The following is a 23,952-nucleotide window of genomic DNA, read 5'->3' on the forward strand; positions in this document are numbered from 1 at the left end:
AGAGCCTAGCCAACACGGCTTTGTAAAATGCAATTCATGCTTCACTAATCTACTGAATTTTTTGGTGAAAAACAGAGACGTTTGGATGAAGGGAAATGGGGTCAGTGTTGTTGATATAAGTTTTATGAAGGTGTTTGACGAGAGTACCTCATAAAAAATTGGTTAGCAAAATTGAATCACATTGCATAGGAGGATCAGTATCAATTTGGGTTTTAGAAATTGGCTTAAGCACAGGAAACAATGAGTCATGGTAATTTACTATTTTCCAGACTGGAAGATGACCCCACGGGTCAGCGCTAGGACTCATTGCGGTTTTTGCTACATATGAAGAGTAGGATTTTAAAATTTGCTGATATTACCAAATGTAACGTCCTGTGTTTCATATACAAGGACTTCCAAATCTCTGCATAAAATCATCTGACGTCATTTTTTCCCTATTACATTCCAGTCAATTAACCATCCACAATTACATTCGACCAAAGAAAATTCTTTCCAATTACATTCCAGGAAGAATATTTGTGAGAAAATTGCTGATATAACAGTTCCTCAGAGCAATACTCAAAATGATATTTATTCAATTACACATATGGAAGTCTAGGGTTGTGTCTAAAATAAACTTTATAACACTCATTGCAAATCTGAATTCTGCTGTGTACTGGTGGATCCCTGGTGGTGTCGGAGTTGGAAACTATTTGAGGTGATGATTAAGACAATCACACGTGAATTATGTTAAAATGTATTGGCTTGGATATTATTCCTATAAATAGACTGGTGATACCAGGGGTGCAGAAGAAATGAGGTTACATGACAATTCGAGACATTGGTGCATTATTTTGAAATTGTTTCAAATCAGTTTCTGTCTGTTTGTTTAGAACCCATTGGACATCCAAAGACAGCCTGCGAACAGCACCGAGAGAGACTGCAAACAGAGCTGAGCCTGCGTGGACCTCAAGCTTTTGTTGGAGTCCATATCCCCGAGTGTGATGAAGAAGGGAACTTCAGGCCTCTGCAATGTCACAGCAGCACAGGCTACTGCTGGTGTGTGAATGAAAACGGACAAGAAATTTCTGGGACTCGGACACCACCTGGAACTGTTCAACCACAGTGCGGAGCGCCAGGTGAGTCAGTGTTTTAATTAAGCAAAAGACCAATTGTGTAGCAAAGGATGAGGAGCTCAAAGAATCTTTACTTTGTTTTCAAGAGTGTGAAATGTCTCCAGCTGCTTCAACTCAAGCTCTGGAATTCCCAGCATATAGGTCACCTGGAGTCATTGCAGAGCAACAGGGAGGAAGGAAGTTTCCTGGATACAGGAGATGGCTACACATCCACCCAAGCTCAGTTCAGAAGAGTTAGTGGACAGCATTCCGGGAGAGTAGGGAGGGGCAGTATGTACAGGAGTCATTGGAGTGTGTGCTATTCTCAAACAGGTACTCCATATTGCTGCTTTCATAGCAGGAGGACAGACAGACATTTCTGTAAGGGTGACTGTGAGTCCCACATGGTGTGTTACCTCTCTGGTACCAGGGTACAGGACATCATTGCAAGGGTGCAGAATATAGTTACACCTGGATTACTCCTAGTGTCATGTGCTAGGCAGAGGATAAGTAGCAGAATAGGGAGGATCAATGCATGGCTTGGGCCATGGTGCAGGAGGCAGGGCTTCGGAGCAGTGGGACCAGTTCTAGGAGAGGAGGTACCTCTTTAAATGGGATGGGTTGCACCTCAACTGGACTGAGACTGGTGTGCTCATGGTAAGTCTTCATTAGTGTAGTTGGGGAGAGCTTAAACCAAGTTGGCAAGGGGTTAGGCACCAGCATATAGAAATGGAAAAGGTGTGTGAAATGAGAGTGTTGAGAGAATGCAGTTGCAGTAGAGAGAATGCAGTTGCTCCGTATTAGATAGGAACAGGCTAAGGGGGACTAAAGAGAATTCAAAGACAGGGTTGCTCTGCATGAATGTAAATACATGGAGCGTGGTGAATAAGGTTGGAGTGTATATAATATAGCGAAGGAGGTGCTGGAAGTCTTAAAACGCATCAAGGTAGATAAATCTCTGGGATCTGATGAAGTGTATCCCTGGACATTGTGGGAGGCTCGGGAGGTCTCCATTGCTGTAAAAATCCCTCTGGTTCACTAATGTCCTTTTCAGAGAAGGAAATCTGCCATCCTTACCCTGTCTGGCCTACCTATGACTCCAGACCCACAGCAATGTGGTTGAGTCTTACATACCCTATGCAATAGCCTCGCAATTCTCAGTTCAAGGCCAATAAGGGATGGGCAAGAAATGCTGGCCTTGCCATTGAAAGCCCATGAAAGATTGAGAAAGGAGTGACGCCCTTCTTCAAAAATGTAAGGACAGTGCGGACAAATATAGGCCAGTTAGTTTAACATTAATAGTGGGCAAAGTTTTAGAAATCATGGATGGGATTCTCCCAAAACATTCTAGGTGTCGAATTCACGTAAAAACTGGAGTAAATCCCACTGGCTTCATCCGTGGGATTTTCACAGTGAATCTCCCACACTCTGTGCATCACAGAGTGCCCTAGCGTAAATCACACTAAAAATCAGTGAATTCTACTTCTACTGGAGAGGTCGGCAGCATAGTGCTGAGCTGGAACTGCGCATGCACCACTCTGTCAGCGCCGAGATTGGAGCATACGCAGTAGCCCCCCCCCCCCCCCCCCCCCCCCCTCCAGTGCCAGCCTCCCTATTGCTGGCCAGCCCCGCAAACCCACAATGCTGTCCCTCTGATCTTCCCACTTTCTGATCGTTGGCCTCCTGGACATGTCCGGGCCAGCCCCGATCACTGTCCTTCCCTCCCTCTGTCACTGATCCCAAAGTGCAAAGTGGCAGCGGGATCTCCCCCCCCACCCTCCCCCAGAGGCCCTGCCCCCACTTTGCCCCTTGGGCAGTGCCGGGGGCCAGGCTTGCACTGCCAAGTTGGCAATGCCCAGGGGACACCCCCATCTTACCCCCCGATCCTGTGGGGGGGGGTCCTCCATGGCCTCCCTTCACTCCAGCGAGGTCAGGCCGCCAGCTCCCACCAGTGGGGAGCTGTTGTAAACACCGCAGGAGTGAAACACCCTATGTGATTAAAATGGTAATTTGAATAATTTATTCAGCTCTGTGCCAATTTCTGGTGTGGAGCTGATGATGCTGGAAATTCAGTGGCCGAAGATGTGCAGAGGCCTTGGCGCCCAGCGGAAAGCCCACTGCGCGGTCTCCGCTTATGTCTCCCAGAATCGCTCCCCAACAATCTGGGAAAAAATCGGCAGGCAGTTGGCGAGGTTGGAGTTGGTTAAATATAGCCAGCACAGCTTTGTAAAATGAAAATCATGTTTGACTGATCTAATTGAATTTTTTGATGACGTACCAGAGAAGGTTGCTGAAGGGAATGTGGTAAATGTTGCCCATGTGGATTGTTTTAGGAAGGCATTTGACAAAGTGCCACATAAAGGCTGGTTAACAAATTGAATCCCATTACATAGCTGGGTCCGTGTCAAATTGGATTTTTAAAAAATTGGCTGAAGCGCAAAAAACAATGAGTCACCGTAAATGGTTATTTTTCAGACTGGAGAATGATTGCTGCTGGGAACACTGCTGTTTTTGCTGCAATTGGTCCTTGGAATAGAGAGTAGAATTTCACAATTTGCCCATGATACCAAATCTGGAAAGGAGACAAAGTGAGGATGATACAAATTGCGATACAGGACAAACGATAGGCCAGTAGGTTGGGTGGACAAGTGGCAGATGGAATTGAATATGGAGAAGTGTGAGGTGATATGTTTTGGCAGGAGAGATGGGGGAGGCAATATAGACTTAGTGAGTGGAATTTAGTCTGTCACTTCTCACTGGCGCTCTTTAGGTGCTCTCAAGTGGCTTGTTATGGAGCCTAACTGATATCCCACTGCCACTGGAAGGGATTCCTGCATTGGGTCCTTTCACACTCGTCCAAAAAATATAGAACAGTTTTCCTACCTCCAGGAATTGGATGCAGGGTTCACCCAGTTCACCTGGGCTTCCTGTCATTATACCCATTCCATCAGGCTCCATTAAGTTCTGCCCAATGGCACAGTGCTAAATAGTCTGCAGGGACAGAGAGACCTCGGCATGTGTACAAGTTGATCTTTGAAGGTGCCAAGACATATTGAGAGCGCAGTTGTCAAAGCCTGTGGGATCTTGGATTTCAGAAATCGAGGTATTGAGTACAAAAGCAGGAAAGCGCTGCTGTACCTGTATAAAGCTCTGGTCAGGCCCCAACTAGAGTATTGCATCTAGTTCTGGCCACCACACTTTAGGAAGTATGTGAGGGTCCTTCCGAGGGTGTAGAGCCCCAGAATGCTTCATGGGATGGGGGCTTTTCATTACAAGGTTAAGCTGGAAAAGTTGAGGTTGTTCTCCTTGGAGCAAAGAAGATTGAGAGGAGAATTAATAGAGGTGAAGAAGATTATGGCAGGTTTGGATATATAGAGGAGGAAAAACTGTTTCCATTAGCTGATGGTAGAAGGGTTAGAGGATTCAGATATAAGGTTTTGGGTAAGAAATGCAGGGGAAATATGAGGAAGAGCGTTTTACACAGTGAGTGCTAATGATCGGGAATCTGCTGCTCACGAAGCTAGTGCAAGTGGAAACAACCAACAATTTCAAAAGGAAGTTGGATGGACACTTGAAATAAATTAACATGCAGTGCTGTGGGGATCAAGCTGAGGTGTAAGACTGATTGGATTGTTCCAAAGAGAGACTTAATGAACCCGATAGACCGAATGGCCTCCTGTGCCAATAATGACTCTATAACTGTGAATGACTCTAATTGGGAGCTTGGAGAAACACCAGCCTGTAATTCACAGAAACTGGTTATTAAGGAAATGGCTGATGTGGTCATCTTCCATTTCCTGGGCATGTAGTGCCTATCTATCATTAATGTTTGGCATTGTGCTGTATGTATGATGGGAACAGAAGGTCTGACCACATTAATTTCCACACAAAAGATCTAATTATCCTTCTTGATTATTCCCCCATCAGCTCTCCCATTATCCTCTCCTGTTATCACCCAGCACGCAACACATCCCAACTCGTAAGGGCAGAATTCTCCCACCCTGCCCACTGTGGGTAGGAGCAGAGAATTAGTGGGAGCAAAATAGTCAGAACCCCACTGACGTAAAATCACGTTGTAATTCTACCAATAGCGGTGTTATGGTGCCCACAAAGGATATGGGGGATCATCAATAGTTCCCGCCTTGGCCTTTGCGGAGTATTAATTCCCCTATTGAGCGAGCAAGGGAAATAAGCAGCGAGGCTTAAACCCCATTGCCTGAACCCGAACCGTTATTCTGTAGGTCCCGGGGCTGGGGCATGTGAGCTGTTAGCCGCAGAAGTGACTCTTTTCCATGTTGTGAATAAAGGGTTATGGTGATGGAACATTGGTCTTGGCAGGAGTATTACAGGCAGGTTAATGATGGATTGGTCTTCCTGCTGGCTGGTGGCGTGATTGCTATTTGCATTCATTTGCATCTCATGAATGCTCATTAAAACAGCTGCCCACTGACCTCCCGTCAGAGCTTCAATCTTGTGTCACAGAAGTGCAAAATTATATTGGCCTAAAACCCAATTGCTAAAGAATGGCGTGTACAAGGCAGAGACTTTGGAGTGAGTGCAACAAAGCCTTCCTGCCATCGTGCTGTGCTGCCCCTGGTGCACTGTTCACCACTCTGCCGGGGCAGACCATGTCCTGCCTTCATCTCCATGCTGAGCTGGTCTTCGTGGACAGCACCCTGTTGCTGGATCCATGGACCCTCCTGTGTCACTGTCTGGGTTCAGTACTGCCCCTGGGGTTGGGGAGTACAGGGGTTTCCTTCCCCTTGGTGCCACACACCCGTGTCTATCTGGACAGCACGGTGCTGCGGGACTCATGCAGCCACTGCAACAAAGGTCCGCAAGACTGAGATGGAGTGCAAGATAAGGCTGGGGCATGGGGACAGGTGGGCAATGTGAAAGGAGGGCTGTGCAAGGAGTTGGGGCAATGTGAGGGCTCACGAGAGCAGGCAGAGGGGCAAGGAGGTGGATGAAGAAGATGAACAATGGAAGGCAGAGGGAAGACGGAGAGAAGGGAGGCTGGACCCTGTCAAAGCTGCACGAAAAGCTCACAAACAAGGGAGTCAAAGTGATACCGCATTGTTTACTGGGAGGGGATGGATGAAGACTCCAGATGCAGTGGGTAGAGGTTCAAGTAGGGCAGGAACACCTTGCGGGTGGTGATCCTGGGGAGGGGGTGGTTGAATCGAGGAAAATACTTTTTCTTGAAGCCGCTGTCCTTTTCCCTCTGGGTTGCTGACATCCTGCACAATCTGGGGAAGACAGGCTGGCTGGAGAGAGTGATATGAGTGTGCGGGACTGGTATTTAAATATGGCGCTGGGACCTTTGAACCCATGATGTGGAGATGCCGGCGTTGGACTGGGGTAAACACAGTAAGAAGTTTAACAACACCAGGTTAAAGTCCAACAGGTTTACTTGGTAGCAAAAGCCATACAAGCTTTTGGAGCCCCAAGCCCTTCAGGTGTTCAGGTCTTCTACCTTTGAACCCGCCAGCTGAGGACAGGTGGACGAATCTGCAGCCACCCCGTCAGGAGAGTCGGAGGGAAACTTGTCTGTGCATAATTAATGAGGTTCCAAGCACAGAATCTACTGTGGATTCTGGCCAGCGGGACATCACCACCACACTTAGCCTCAAAATGGGAGAATTCCACCCTAAGATTAAGAAGTAGATGAAATGCACAAATGTATGAATGAAGTATTAAATACAAATAATCAGCAAAGTAACAGATGCATGCAGAAAAAGAGAATCAAATATTTTTGAAATAAAATTTTAACTGTTTACTATAATCACTACAAGAACATAAGAAATAGGCACAGGATTAGGCTACATGGCCCCTTGAGCCTGTTTCACCATTCAATAAGATCAGGGCTGAACTTCTAAATTAACTTCTAGAAGTTCTTATCCCATATCCCTTGCTTCCATTGATGCCTGAAGCTCTAAAGACCTCAGTCTTAAATATACCCATTAAATGTGTATCCACAAACCTCGGGGAGGCGAATTCCAAAAGTTAACAACTCTGAGTGTAAAGGGTTCACCTAATCTGTGTCCTAAATGGCTGATCTCTTATCCTGTGACCATGACCCCAGGTTCTAGACTCACTGGTCACAGGAAACAGTATTTATAATCCACCGATGAAGTTGTTAAGAATTTTGTATGGTTCAATGAGATTGCCTCTTATTGTTCTAAACTCCAAAGCAAGGAGGCCTATCCTACCCGATCTCTTCTCAAAGCACAGCCCTCTCACCCCAGGAAGCAATCTAATTACACCACCTCCAAAGCAAGTATATCCTTTTTGGATAAGGAGAGTAAAAGTCTTGACAGTACTTCAATTGGACTGATAGGCATGCTGTAAATACAGGTGTCTACATGAGCTGTTGCCATGGTAACCAGCTTCTATGAATTCCACACATGTATTTCTCCAAGTTTTAAGTTAGACTCTCAAAAAAAAACAAGAATCTTTTTGAACTCCTCCATTCTCAACTATGGTCTCACCAATGCCCAAAGCAAGAATTCCTTGAGCTAATACTCCAATCTCCTTACAGTAAAGGTGATAATTCTATCATTTTTTTTCTCTGAATGCATTCCTGTAAATTAATCATACACGATTGCATTCTATCAAAGGAAGCTATTTCCAACTGTACTCCATGAAGGATAATTTTCTGATTGCTGCTACAAGGGTTACTTATAAAAATGCAAACAAAAGAACATTTATCCAATTACAAATGAAAACAAAATCCAGGGTGGTGTCCAAAATAAACTTTACATTACTCATTGGAAATCTGATCTGCATTGGGTACGGTATAACTCTAGTGGTGATAACGGTGGAAAGCAGTTGAGAAAATGAACGCGTTATGTTACACTCTATGATGCATTGGCTTAACCACCTTTCTATAGTGCTACAGGTGACCATAGGCGATGTGTAAGAAATCAACGTTACATGACTCCATTTGAGTCATTTGTACTCTTGTTTCATAAAGGTTTATTTTTTGTTTGTTTAGAACCCATTGGACGACCTAAGACTGTTTGTGAAAGGCATCGAGAGAGACTAGAAGCAGAGGTGAACCTTCGTGGGTCTCACATTCTTGTTGGAGTCCATATCCCTGAGTGTGATGAAGAAGGGAACTTCAGGCCTCTGCAATGTCACGGCAGCACAGGCTACTGCTGGTGTGTGTATGAAAACGGACAAGAAATCCCTGGGACTCGGACACCACCTGGAACTGGTCAACCACAGTGTGGAGCGCCAGGTCAGTCAGTGTTTTAATTAAGTAAAATTACCCCTTATTGTAGAAAAACTGAGGAGCTCAAAGAGAGTTCTTTTTGGTGAGTCTTGATAAATTAACGCTATGACATGCAAACTATATCACACGTTAAATGTATTGGCTTAGTTCTGGTTTCTTTCCGATGCCGAGACTGGTGACCGCGGGCACTGTATAAGAAATCAATGTTACACCACCCAATTTGAGATATTTGCACTTCTGTTTTGTAAAAGTTTCTTTTTCCTGATTAGAACATATTGAACGCCCAAAGACAGCCTGTGAGCAGCATCGGGACAGACTGCGAGCAGAGTTGAACCTGCGTGAACCTCTTGTTGGAGCCTATATCCCTGAGTGTGATGAAGAAGGGAACTTCAGGCCTCTGCAATGTCACGGCAGCACAGGCTACTGCTGGTGTGTGAATGAAAATGGACAAGAAATTCCTGGGACTCGGACAGCACCTGGAACTGGTCAACCACAGTGTGGAGCGCCAGGTCAGTCAGTGTTTTAATTTAGGAAAATTGCCCCTTATTGTAGAAAAACTGAGGAGCTCAAAGAAAGTTCTTTTTGGTGAGTCTTGAATATCGGAGAAATAAGTGAATGGAATTCATATTAGGCTTCGGGGAATCAGGTCCTGCTGTTGTAGGCACAGTATTTATATGGCTAGTCCAGTTAAGTTTGTGGTCAGTGGTAATCCCCAGGCTGTTGATAGTGGAGGATTCAGTAATGGTAATGCCATTGAATGTCAAGGCACTTTTGGCTGAAGATTGTAACAAATGGCTCAGCCTCCTCTTTTGCACCGATGAGCTGGGCTTCCCCATCATTGAGTATTTTCAGCTGACAGCGGATTTCACCACCGGAAAGCTTGTCCTGCCACACAATCATGCGTGTCTGCTGTGCCTGCCACCACCACTTGAAATTTCCATTGTAATTACACGGGTAACGGGGAAAAAGCAAGAGAACGGAAGTGGCGTCCACTCTGGTTACATCATCAGAGACGGCAGCCCCTCCAACCCCCAAAACATGGAACCCATTTGCAATGATAAATTAACGCTATGACATGCAAACTATATCACACGTTAAATGTATTGGATTAGTTCTGGTTTCTTTCCGATACCGAGACTGGTGACCGCGGGCACTGTATAAGAAATCAATGTTACACCACCCAATTTGAGATATTTGCACTTCTGTTTTGTAAAAGTTTCTTTTTCCTGATTAGAACATATTGAACGCCCAAAGACAGCCTGTGAACAGCATCGGGACAGACTGCGAGCAGAGTTGAACCTGCGTGAACCTCTTGTTGGAGCCTATATCCCTGAGTGTGATGAAGAAGGGAACTTCAGGCCTGTGCAATGTCACGGCAGCACAGGTTACTGCTGGTGTGTGAATGAAAATGGACAAGAAATTTCTGGGACTCGGACACCACCTGGAACCGGCCAACCACAGTGTGGAGCGCCAGGTCAGTCAGTGTTTTAATTTATTATGAATGAAACGTTTTTTAAGATGATTACATTTGGACTGTTCTGTAATTCACAGTAAAATGGAGCAATAAAGATTCCTGGTAAGATGTCTGTTTAACAACAGGCCAGGTTAAAGTCCAACAGGTTTATTTGGCTACTAAATAAACCTGTTGGACTTTAACCTGGTGTTGTTAAACTTCTTACTGTGTTTACCCCAGTCCAACGCCGGCATCTCCACATCATAACAACAGGCCTGCGTGGCTCGGTTACCATGGGGCGTAGGGGCCCAGGTCAGAGGCTGTGGAAATGTATTTTGCACCTGAAACAAAGGCAGCTGGACTGACGGGGCAGATTTCCAGTTTTGGACAGGAAGTGAGAGGGCAGGTAATGGGGTGTGAGGTGGGGGGGAGCAGAGAGTGGTCTCACAGACAGAGCTGCAGCTAGTATGGTCAGCAGAGAGGAGGAAGCTGCTGGTCCTTGGTGAGATACCAGGATAAGCACAGGAGAGGGCTTCCTGTCACAATCTTAACAACTCGGGAAACTTTGCTGTGGTTATACCAGGAGGAGAAATCACTGGAGAAGTCTCCACCTCACTGCCGGTGGTCAGTTTGGAAACTCCCCAAAAACCGAGTTCTTTTTGACAGTCACAGGATGCTCTGACTCAGAAATATGGGGAGGAGTGAACCTGTTAGAAGCTGGGAGTATCTGTGGACAGTTTCCTATGAAGAGTGTAATCCCCTCTCCCACTCACTCCACACACACTCGCCTTCCTCTCACACACATACCCCCCCTCACACACTCACCCCTCAGACACACACACTCAGCCCTCACACACACACACCCCTCTCTCTCACACACACTCACCCCTCTCTCACACACACTCACCCCTCTCTCTCACACACACTCACCCTCTCTCACACACACTCACCCTCTCTCACACACACACATACTCACCCCTCTCACACACACACACACTCACCCTCTCTCACACACACACTCACCCTCTCTCTCACACACACACACACTCACCCTCTCTCTCACACACACACACTCACCCCTCACACACACACACACACTCACCCTCTCTCACACACACACACCCCTCTCTCTCACACACACACACACTCGCCTTCCTCTCACACACATGCCCCCCTCACACACACACCCCCCCCTCACACTCATACCACTCAGACACACACACTCACCCCTCACACACACACCCCTCTCTCACACACACACTCACCCCTCTCTCTCACACACACTCACCCCTCTCTCACACACACACACTCACCCTCTCTCTCACACACACACACTCACCCTCTCTCTCACACACACACTCACCCTCTCTCTCACACACACTCACCCCTCTCTCTCTCACACACTCACTCCTCTCTCACAGACACACACTCACCCTCTCTCTCACACACACTCACCCTCTCTCACACACACACACACTCACCCTCTCTCTCACACACACACACACACACTCGCCCCTCTCTCACACACACACACTCACCCCTCTCTCACGCACACACACACTCACCCTCTCTCACACACACACACACCCTCTCTCTCACACACACACACACTCACCCTCTCTCTCACACACACACACTCACCCCTCACACACACACACACACTCACCCTCTCTCACACACACACACCCCTCTCTCACACACACTCACCCTCTCTCACACACACTCACCCTCTCTCACACACACACATACTCACCCCTCTCACACACACACACACTCACCCTCTCTCACACACACACTCACCCTCTCTCTCACACACACACACACTCACCCTCTCTCTCACACACACACACTCACCCCTCACACACACACACACACTCACCCTCTCTCACACACACACACCCCTCTCTCTCACACACACACACACTCGCCTTCCTCTCACACACATGCCCCCCTCACACACACACCCCCCCCTCACACTCATACCACTCAGACACACACACTCACCCCTCACACACACACCCCTCTCTCACACACACACTCACCCCTCTCTCTCACACACACTCACCCCTCTCTCACACACACACACTCACCCTCTCTCTCACACACACACACTCACCCTCTCTCTCACACACACACTCACCCTCTCTCTCACACACACTCACCCCTCTCTCTCTCACACACTCACTCCTCTCTCACAGACACACACTCACCCTCTCTCTCACACACACTCACCCTCTCTCACACACACACACACTCACCCTCTCTCTCACACACACACACACACACTCACCCCTCTCTCACACACACACACACTCACCCCTCTCTCACGCACACACACACTCACCCTCTCTCACACACACACACACTCACCCTCTCTCTCTCACACACACACACACACACTCACCCTCTCTCACACACACACTCACCCTCTCTCACACACGCACTCACCCTCTCTCTCACACACACACTCACCCCTCTCTCACACACACACACACTCACCCTCTCTCTCACACACACTCACCCCTCTCTCTCACACGCACTCACCCTCTCTCTCACACACACACTCACCCTCTCTCTCACACACACACACTCACCCTCTCTCACACACACACACACTCACCCTCTCTCACACACACACACACACTCACCCTCTCTCTCACACACACTCACCCCTCTCTCACACACACACACACACACTCACCCTCTCTCTCACACACACTCACCCCTCTCTCTCACACGCACTCACCCTCTCTCTCACACACACACTCACCCTCTCTCTCACACACACACACTCACCCTCTCTCACACACACACACACACTCACCCCTCTCTCACACACACACACACTCACCCTCTCTCTCACACACACTCACCCCTCTCTCTCACACGCACTCACCCTCTCTCTCACACACACACTCACCCTCTCTCTCACACACACACACTCACCCCTCTCTCACACACACACACTCACCCCTCTCTCTCACACACACACTCACCCTATCTCTCACACACACACACTCACCCTCTCTCTCACACACACACACTCACCCTCTCTCACACACACACACACACTCACCCTCTCTCACACACACACACACACACACCCTCTCTCTCTCACACACACACACTCACCCCTCTCTCTCACACACACACTCACCCTCTCTCTCACACACACACTCACCCTCTCTCTCACACACACACACTCACCCTCTCTCTCACACACACACACTCACCCTCTCTCACACACACACACACACACACTCACCCTCTCTCACACACACACACACACACTCACCCTCTCTCTCTCACACACACACACTCACCCCTCTCTCACACACGCACTCACCCCCTCTCTCACACACACACTCACCCCTCTCTCACACACACACACACTCACCCATCTCTCACACACACACACTTCACCCTCTCTCACACACACACACTCACCCTCTCTCACACACACACACTCACCCTCTCTCACACACACACACACTCACCCTCTCTCACACACACACACTCACCTCTCTCACACACACACTACTCACCCCTCTCTCTCTCTCACACACACACACTCACCCCTCTCTCACACACACACACTCACCCCTCTCTCACACACACACACTCACCCCTCCTCTCTCACACACACACACACACTCACCCCTCTCTCACACATACACACACACCCACCCCTCTCTCACACACACTCACCCCTCTCTCTCACACGCACTCACCCTCTCTCACACACACTCACCTCTCTCTCTCACACGCACTCACCCTCTCTCACACACACTCACCCTCTCTCTCACACACACTCACCCCTCTCTCACACACACACACTCACCTCTCTCTCACACCCACACACTCACCCCTCTCTCACACACACACACACTCACCCTCACTCACACACACACACTCACCCCTCTCGCACACACACACACTCACCCCTCTCTCACAACACACACTCACCCTCTCTCACCCCTCACACACACACTCACCCCTCTCTCACACACACACACACTCACCCTCTCTCACACACACACACACACTCACCCCTCTCTCACACACACACACACACTCACCCTCTCTCACACACACACACTCACCCCTCTCGCACACACACACACTCACCCCTCTCTCACACACACACACACTCACCCTCTCTCACACACACACACTCACCCCTCTCTCACACACACACACACTCACCCTCTCTCACACACACACACACTCACCCTCTCTCTCTCACACACACACACTCACCCCTCTCTCTCACACACACACTCACCCTCTCTCACACACGCACGCACCTCTCTCTCACACACACACACACACACCACTCTCTCTCACACACACACACCCCTCTCTCACACACACACACACCCCTCTCTCACATACACACACTCACTCACCCTCTCTCACACACACACACACTCACCCTCTCTCAAGCACACACTACTCACCTTCTCTCTCACACACACTCACCCCTCTCTCACACACACACTCACCCCTCTCTCACACACACACACACACTCACCCCTCTCTCTCACACACACACACACTCACCCTCTCTCTCACGCACACACACACTCACCCTCTCTCTCACGCACCACACACTCACCCTCTCTCTCACGCACACACACACTCACCCTCTCTCACGCACACTCACCCTCTCTCACGCACACACACACTCACCCTCTCTCTCACACACACATACACTCACCCTCTCTCACACACACACACACTCATCCTCTCTCTCACACACACTCACCCCTCTCTCACACGCACACACTCACCTTCTCTCTCACACACACACACAACTCACCCTCTCTCTCACACACACACACACTCACCCCTCTCACGCACACACACACACACTCACCCTCTCTCACACACACACTCACTCATCCCTCTCTCTCACACACACACTCATCCCTCTCTCACACACACACACTCATCCCTCTCTCTCACACACACACTCATCCCTCTCTCTCACACACACACACACTCATCCCCCTCTCACACACGCACTCACCCTCTCTCACACACGCACTCACCCTCTCTCTCACGCACACACACACTCACCCTCTCTCTCACACACACACACTCACCCCTCTCTCACACACACACACTCACCCTCTCTCTCACACACACACTCACCCCTCTCTCTCTACACACACACACACTCACCCCTCTCTCACACACACACACTCACCCCTCTCTCACACACACACACTCACCCCTCTCTCTCACACACACACTCACCCCTCTCTCACACACACTCACCCACTCTCTCTCTCTCTCTCACGCACACACACCCTCTCTCACACACACACACGCACCCTCTCTCTCTCACACACACTCACCCTCTCTCACACACACACCCTCAACCCTCTCTCTACACTCACACTCACCCTCTCTCACACACACACACTCTCACCTCTCTCTCACACACACACTAATCCCTCTCTCACACACCACTCACCCCTCTCTCTCTCTCTCTCTCACACACACACTCACCCCTCTCTCACACACACACACTCACCCTCTCTCTCACACACACACACACACTCACTCCTCTCACACACACACACACTCACCCCTCTCTCACACACACACACACTCACCCTCTCTCACACACGCACTCACCCTCTCTCTCACACACACACTCACCCTCTCTCTCAACACACACTCACCCCTCTCTCACACACACACTCAGCCTCTCTCTCTCACACACTCACACTCACCCCCTCTCTCACACACACACTCATCCCTCTCTCACACACACACACACTCACCCTCTCTCTCTCACACTACACACACACACTCACCCCTCTCTCTCACACACACACTCATCCCTCTCTCTCACACACACACATATCCTCTCTCTCACACACACACTCATCCCTCTCTCACACACACACACTCATCCCCCTCTCTCACACACGCACTCACCCTCTCTCACACACGCACTCACCCTCTCTCTCAGCACACACACACTCACCCTCTCTCTCACACACACACACTCACCCCTCTCTCACACACACACTCACCCTCTCTCTCACACACACACTCACCCCTCTCTCTCACACACACACACACTCACCCCTCTCTCACACACACACACTCACCCTCTCTCACACACACACACTCACCCCTCTCTCTCACACACACACTCACCCCTCTCTCACACACACACTCACCCCTCTCTCTCTCTCTCTCACGCACACATTCACCCCTCTCTCACACACACACACTCACCCTCTCTCTCACACACACACACTCACCCTCTCTCACACACACACACCCTCACCCTCTCTCACACACACACACTCACCCTCTCTCACACACACACACACTCACCCTCTCTCTCACACACACACTCACCCCTCTCTCACACACCACTCACCCCTCTCTCTCTCTCACGCACACATTCACCCTCTCTCACACACACACACTCACCCTCTCTCACACACACACACTCACCCTCTCTCTCACACACACACTCACCCCTCTCTCACACACCCACTCACCCCTCTCTCTCTCTCACACACCCACTCACCCCTCTCTCTCTCTCACACACACACTCACCCCTCTCTCTCACACACACACACACTCACCCTCTCTCTCACACACACACACACACACTCACTCCTCTCTCACACACACACACTCACCCCTCTCTCACACACACACACACTCACCCCTCTCTCACACACACACACACTCACCCTCTCTCACACACGCACTCACCCTCTCTCTCACACACACACTCACCCTCTCTCTCACACACACACTCACCCCCTCTCTCACACACACACTCACCCTCTCTCTCTCACACACACACACACACTCACCCCTCTCTCTCACACACACACTCATCCCTCTCTCACACACACACACACTCACCCTCTCTCACGCACACACACACTCACCCTCTCTCTCACACACACACACACACTCGCCCCTCTCTCTCACACACACACTCACCCCTCTCTCACACACACACACACTCACCCTCTCTCACACACACACACACTCACCCCTCTCTCACACACACCACACACACTCACCCCTCTCTCTCACACACACACACTCACCCCTCTCTCTCACACACACACACACTCACCCTCTCTCACGCACACACACACTCACCCTCTCTCTCACACACACACACACACTCACCCCTCTCTCTCACACACACACACACTCACCCCTCTCACACACACACACACTCACCCTCTCTCACACACACACACACACACTCACCCCTCTCTCTCACACACACACACACTCACCCTCTCTCTCTCACACACACACTCACCCTCTCTCTCACACACACACTCACCCTCTCACACACACACACACACTCACCCCTCTCACACACACACACTCACCCCTCTCTCTCACACACACACTCACCCCTCTCTCACACACACACACTCACCCCTCTCTCTCACACACACACTCACCCCTCTCTCACACACACGCACTCACCCTCTCTCACACACACACACACACCCTCTCTCCTCCCACCCTCTCTCGCGCACGTGCACTCTCGCCCATTTGTCATTGGGATCAATTTGAGGTGATAAGTTAAACTTATAAGTGAAGTGTAACATTTTTGAAATGTATATTGCCTTCGGTCTCTTTCATTTCGATAGACTGGTAACAACAAGCAGTGTACAGAAAAGGAAGTTACAGTGGACAATCTCAAAAATTTATGCTTTTATTATGTAATAATTCCCAACAATTCTTTTCTTTTTGATTAGCAATCAATCAAGGTCCAAAGACAGCCTGTGAACAGCATCGAGACAGACTGCGAGCAGAGTTGAACCTGCGTGAACCTCTTGTTGGAGCCTATATCCCTGAGTGTGATGAAGAAGGGAACTTCAGGCCTGTGCAATGTCACGGCAGCACAGGTTACTGCTGGTGTGTGAATGAAAACGGACAAGAAGTTCCTGGGACTCGGACACCACCTGGAACTGGCCAACCACAGTGTGGAGTGCCAGGTCAGTCAGTGTTTTAATTAAGCAAAATACAGTATAATTAAGTACATTTGAGGTGTATTCACTGTTATATGTGGGAAACATGGTAGCAAATTTGCACACAACAAGATTCCACAAACAGTAATATCGTGCTGCCCATTTTGAAGCCATGGCTGAGGGATTCGTTTTGGCCAGAATTCTCTCACCATTCTATGGGACCTTTTGCATCAACACAACAGAAAGATGGGACCTCGGTTTAACATCTTATCTGAAATATAACAACTGAGTTAGGAATGTAATGAAGTGCTGGCCTTGATTTTGTTCCTAAGTTTCTGCAGTGTGGCTGGAAGCACAAACTTCTGACTGCGGTAAGAGTGCTAACACTGAACCATGCTTCACACTTAATTAAAATGCAACTGAAGAGTCGCTGGAAACTTTTTCAGGGAAGCTAAATGAGTTAAATGTTGATTTTCTCTGTGCCCGTTGAGTTCCCTCTGCTATCGTTTGAGGAACTGTGACATAGAGGTGGATTTAACATTGGGGTAGAAGTTTCAGCTGCTCACCTACCTTGGGTGGGAGACGGGTAGAGAGTGTACACCGGCGACAGGTAGAGAGTGTACACCGGCGACGGGTAGAGAGTGTACACCGGCGACGGGTAGAGAGTGTACACCGGCGACGGGTAGAGAGTGTACACCGGCGACGGGTAGAGAGTGTACACCGGCGATGGGTAGAGAGTGTACATCGGCACCAGCCTAATGGAAGCTGTCAGAGATCTGAATCATTTTCACGGTTGGGCTTTTTAACATTCTGTTGGCAAGTTGCCCTGCTGGTTTATCAGAGGGTGCAGGGCACCCATGGTGCTCCGCTGGCGGAAGCAATTTAAGTGAGGGGAGGGGATGGCATTCTTGGGAAATGGTGTTGTTGGGGGAGGGGAAAGAGTCTGGGGTGGGGGAGGGGAAAGAGTCTGGGGTTGATTTTATGGGGAAAGTGAGGAAGTGCATTAATTCTTCCCCTGGCCCAACATAGAGTTATTTTAAAACATACTTGTCATTGGCATTTATTTTATTTGACTTCTTATTGTCATATGTGTTGGTACACAGTGAAAAGTATTGTTTCTTGCATGCTATACAGACAAAGCATACCATTCATAGAGAAGGAAAGGAAAGGGTAGACAGAGTCTACACTTCCCAGAGTCTACTAAGGGAACAGCATGGGGCGGCACAGTAGCGCAGTGGTTAGCACTGCTGCTTCACAACGCCAGGGACCCGGGTTCGATTCCCGGCTTGGGTCACTGTCTGTGTGGAGTCTGCATGCTCTCTGCGTGTCTGTGTGGAGTTTCCTCCGGGTGCTCCAGTTTCGTCCCACATTCTGAAAGACGTGCTGGTTAGGCGCATTGTGGTGACATGGGGAATTTCACAGTAACTTCATTGCAGTGTTAAGGTAAGCCTTACTTGTGACTAATAAATAAACTTTAAAAAAATGTGTTCCACCTTCCTTACGCTATTCAGCAATTAATCCAAAGGCTTGGTCAAAAATAGATTTTCTCTGATGGGTGCAAATGTTTGTCAGATATAAATCAAATCAAATCAATATAATTGCATGAAATTATGCATTTGTATTTTTCTAATTAATACCTGAATACAAATATATCCCTATTGAACCACTAAATATACTATAGTTTTCCTTTCGGTTATATACCATTGAGCCTTCATTCTGATTTTAAATACATTCAGCATCACTCGTGTTACTTCCACATAAAATGTTAATAAAAGTGATTGAGAACAATCGTGACAGACAATAAAGGAGAGAGGGCATTTTTACAGTTGATTTGTTGAATGTAGTCGTTTCATTCCCAGGAATGAAAAACGTGAGGAGTGTCTGAGGACTCTGGGTCTGTATTCGATGGAGTTTAGAAGGATGAGGCGGTTTCTTAGTGAACCTTACAGAATGCTGAAAGGCCTGGATAGAGTGGATGTGGAAAAAATGTTTCCATTAGTAGGAGAAACTAGAATCCGAGGGCACAGCCTCAGAGTAAAGGGACGACCCTTCAGAACCGAGAGGAGGAGGAATATCTTTCAGCCAGAGGGTGGTGAATCTATGGAATTCATTGCCACAGAAGGCTGTGGAGGCCGGGTCAATGAGTGTGTTTAAGACAGAGATAGATAAGTTCTTGATTGATAAGGGGATCAAAGGTTACGGAGAAAGGGCAGGAGAATGGGGTTGAGAAACTTGTCAGCCATGTTTGAATGGCGGAGCAGACTCAATGGGCCGAATGGCCTAATTCTGTTCTTATAGCTTATGGTCATGTAAGCTTTATCATGGACTGGATGTTGCGTGTTCAGTTTTGGTGAAGTAGTTTGTGGAATGGGAAGATACCGAACGTGATATTAAATCCCCGAATGTTGCCCTTCATATTTTTACCTGTGTGATATTTTGAGACCTGACTTCTTTCTTTTTGATTTGATTAGCGCTAACTGAACGTCCGAAAACTGCTTGTGTGGAGCAGCGCGATCAAATACAAGCAGAGCTCAATGTGCACAGTGCCCGACCCGCTCTCGGAATACATGTCCCTCAGTGTGATGCAGAAGGGAACTTCAGGCCCCTGCAGTGCCACAGCAGTACAGGCCACTGCTGGTGTGTGGATGAATTAGGCCGGGAAATTCCTGGAACCAGGACACTCCCTGGAAACGATCAGCCACAGTGTGGGCTGCGAGGTCAGTCAATATACAGTTTTATTTTTGAAAGTACTGTAATGATGTCTGTCTGGGTGTATAATTGGTTTTGTACCAACTCCACCGCTGCCTCATGTCATTTGGCATCAAAGGGAATCCAATGCTTTGGAACAAAAGTGAGCTTTAAACATGTAAGTTCCATAAAAACAACAGCCTGTTGAACAGTGAGCGGGCTGGCTCCTAGTACTGCTGGCACAAGCAGCATTGCAAACTTGTATGACTGAATAAGGCTGCTTCTGGAGTTAGCTGGATTTTCCAGTACATATTTCTGCAGCATTTTTAAAGTGTATGTAGTTCCCGTGGGCCTTGGAATAATTGGTGGTGAGCAGTCACATTTTAACAAATGGTTGTACAGTTTACTCCTGAAAATTTGAATATTTTTGTGATTAAAGATTGTCCACTAATTTAAACTAACAATGTAAAAAGCGCAGCAACGTGGGAATTGAGTGCTGAAAATTAATTTGATATATTTAAATTCAACAATTCTGAATTTTGAGTCCATATTGAGTTCACAGAACATCACAATGCTTTTGATGTTTAAGCCACTTTGAACATGACCATTTTTCATGTACAATCTAAATCAGCGATGGCCAACCTGGGGCCCCATGCGACCCATCTGGGTTCCGAGTGCCGCCAACGAGACATTTTGCTGACGGTTGCCCACATGCAAGGTTACTGTATTCCGTTGATGTCAGTTTGCGTATTTTTTTTCCTACCAGTATGACTGAAGTGATGCACAAGGGCAAGTGAGGTGAGGTCCATGCTGATTGCACCCAGCATTCATTATCCGTGCCGTGCGCTCCCTCTGTGTCCAAAGTGTAAATGTTTCTTTTGCTTTTACCATTTGAAGCTGATGAATGTTCTATTGATATATGAATGATATATGAAAGCATTTTCTATAACTCATTGTGAAATACTTTGTGTGTATTAAATGTATTTAATTTTATTCTTGGGGTCATGGTTAGTGAACAATCCTAATTTCAATCTTGCGGCCCACTGAGATGAAGGAGGACCACCCATGCGGCCCACTTACTGCTAGAACCCATAGAATCCCTACAGTGCAGAAAGAGGCCATTCAGCCCATCGAGCCTGCACCAACTCTGCGAAAGAGCATCCCACCCAGGCCCTCCCCTCCACCCTATCCTTGTAACCCTGCACATTTACCATGGCTAATCCACCTAACCTACACATCTTTGGGCACTAAGGGGCAATTTAGCATGGCTAATCCACCTAACCTGCAAACCTTTGGGCAATAAGGGGCAATTTAGCATGGCTAATCCACGTAACCTGCCATATTTGGACTGTGGGAAGAAACCGGAGCACCCAAACAGACATGGGGAGGACATGCAAATTCCAGACGGATGGTAACCCGAGGCTAGAATTGAACCCGGGTCCTTGACGCTGCGAGGTAGCAGTGTTAGCCACTGTGCCACCGTGCCACGCTGATCTAAATGATCTATAACTATGATTAAGGTCTTTGCAAATGATACAAAAGTTGGTTCTGTGGTTGATAGTGAGAAAGAAGTCTGCAGAAAGGAATCAGATGGACAGAAAAGTGGCAATTGGAATGTAATCTGGAGAGTTATGAAGCAATGCATTTGAAGAGGACAAACAAAGACATGGAAATATACAATAAATAGCCGGATACTGAGAAGTGTAGAGGAACAGGGGGAGGTTGGAGTGCATGTTCACATAGTGCTGAAGGTAGCAGGACTGGTAATGAAGTTTTTAAGAAGGTATAATGGATACAATTAGCTGAGGTACAAAATATAAGAACAGGGAAGTTGAGCTAGAACTGTATAAAGTATTGGTTAGGCGGTAATTAGAATATTTTGTACAGTCCTGATTATCCCAATACAAAAAGGATGTGATCACACTGGAAATAGTACAGAGGAGATTAGCGAGGATGTTGCCTGGAATTTTAGCTCTGAAGAAAGATTGGATAGGCTGGTGTTGCTTTCTTGAGAAAAGGAGACTGAAGGGAGATTTAATTGAGGTGTTCAAAATTATGAGGGGCCTAAATAGAGTAGATAGGAATCGCTTATTAGGGACAGCATGGTGGTACAGTGGTTAGCACTGCTGCCTCACAGCGCCAGGGACCCGGGTTCAATTCCCGGCTTGGATCACTGTGTGGAGTTTGCACGTTCTCCCCGTGTCTGCGTGGGTTTCCTCTGGGTGCTCCGGTTTTCTCCCACAGTCCAAAGATGTGCTGGTTAGGTGCATTGACCATGCTAAATTCTCCCTCAGTGTACCCGAATAGGCGCTGGAGTATGGCAACTGGGTGATTTTCACAGTAACTTCATCGCAGTGTGTATGTAAGCCTACTTGTGACTCATAAATAAACTTTAACTTTTTTACTTATTTCCTTTAACAAGAGGTCAAAAACCAGAGACATGGATTTAAAATAATTGGTAGAAGCATTTGGGCAAGTTGAGAATATTTTTGAGTGTTTCTGAAAAAAGACATTTTGTGGAAGCTTTGCACATATCAGGACAATCACAAGAATACCAATGGTAGGGGGAACAATAACCTTATACTGCATAAGCAGAGAGTGCTGATTGGTTGGCAAGTAGACTCCGGTAGAGGCATTGCCATTGAAAATGCAGCAATTAATGGTGACTGACAATTCATTGCCAAGCACTGTTTGAAAAAGACTTTGTTATTCTTGTAATTGTCCTGATGAGTGCAAGATGAAAAGTTTTGACAAGATGTCTTTTCTCAACAATACTACCAACCGACTAGAAATATTTCATCCAGAGGGTGATGAGGGTCTGGAATTCATGGTCTGAAAAGGTGGTAAAGGCAGAAACCGTCGCAACATTTAAAAAGAACTTGGGTCTGCAATTGAAGAGCTGTGGCCTGAAAGGCTACAGGCAAAGAACTGGCAAGTAGAATTAGACTGGAAAGCTCTGTTTCAGCTGACACACACACAATGGGCTGAATGGCCGCCTTCTGTGAGTGAATTTCTCAGATTTCTTGGGCAGGAGTGCTGGCCATTTATGCGGCCCACCTGCAACTTGGTTCAGGTAGAGGATTTCTTGTTATAATACTGTCTCAAGGGATGTGGGTGTCGCTGGCTTAGGCCAGCACTCATGGCCCAACCCTAACTGTCCTTGAGAAGGTGGTGGTGAGCTACCTTCTTGAGCAGCTGCAGTCCATGTGGTACGTGTGTGCCCACAAAGCTGTTAGGGAGGGAGTCTCAGGACTTTGACCCAGCGGCAGTGAAGGAACAGCAATATGTTTCCAAGTCAGGATGGTGAGCGGCTTGGAGGAGAAATTCCAGGTGGTGGTGTTTCCATGTATCTACTGCCCTTGACTTTCTAGATGATAGTGCTCATGGATTTGGAAGGTGCTGCCTAAGGAGCTTTGGTGAGTTCCTGCAGTGCACCTGCTGCCACTGTGCGTCAGTAGTGGAGGAAGTGAATGTTAGTGGTAGGAATGCCAATCAAGT

The 23,952-nt window shown here is 47.9% G+C and overlaps 1 protein-coding gene across 1 annotated transcript in view; it reads left to right on the top strand.

Moving 5' to 3' along the window:
• nid2a (nidogen 2a (osteonidogen)) overlaps window positions 1-23,952 on the top strand; it is a 145,445-nt gene that overhangs the window by 94,532 nt on the left and 26,961 nt on the right. The window contains exons 24-29 of the mRNA XM_078233935.1: window positions 873-1,118; window positions 8,092-8,337; window positions 8,601-8,840; window positions 9,566-9,805; window positions 17,554-17,793; window positions 20,238-20,483. Coding sequence (XP_078090061.1) covers window positions 873-1,118; window positions 8,092-8,337; window positions 8,601-8,840; window positions 9,566-9,805; window positions 17,554-17,793; window positions 20,238-20,483 — 1,458 coding nt within the window. The remainder of the gene's footprint in view (window positions 1-872; window positions 1,119-8,091; window positions 8,338-8,600; window positions 8,841-9,565; window positions 9,806-17,553; window positions 17,794-20,237; window positions 20,484-23,952) is intronic.

The sequence above is a fragment of the Mustelus asterias genome, chromosome 18 (genome assembly GCF_964213995.1).
Source record: "Mustelus asterias chromosome 18, sMusAst1.hap1.1, whole genome shotgun sequence".
NCBI classification, from domain to species: domain Eukaryota; kingdom Metazoa; phylum Chordata; class Chondrichthyes; order Carcharhiniformes; family Triakidae; genus Mustelus; species Mustelus asterias.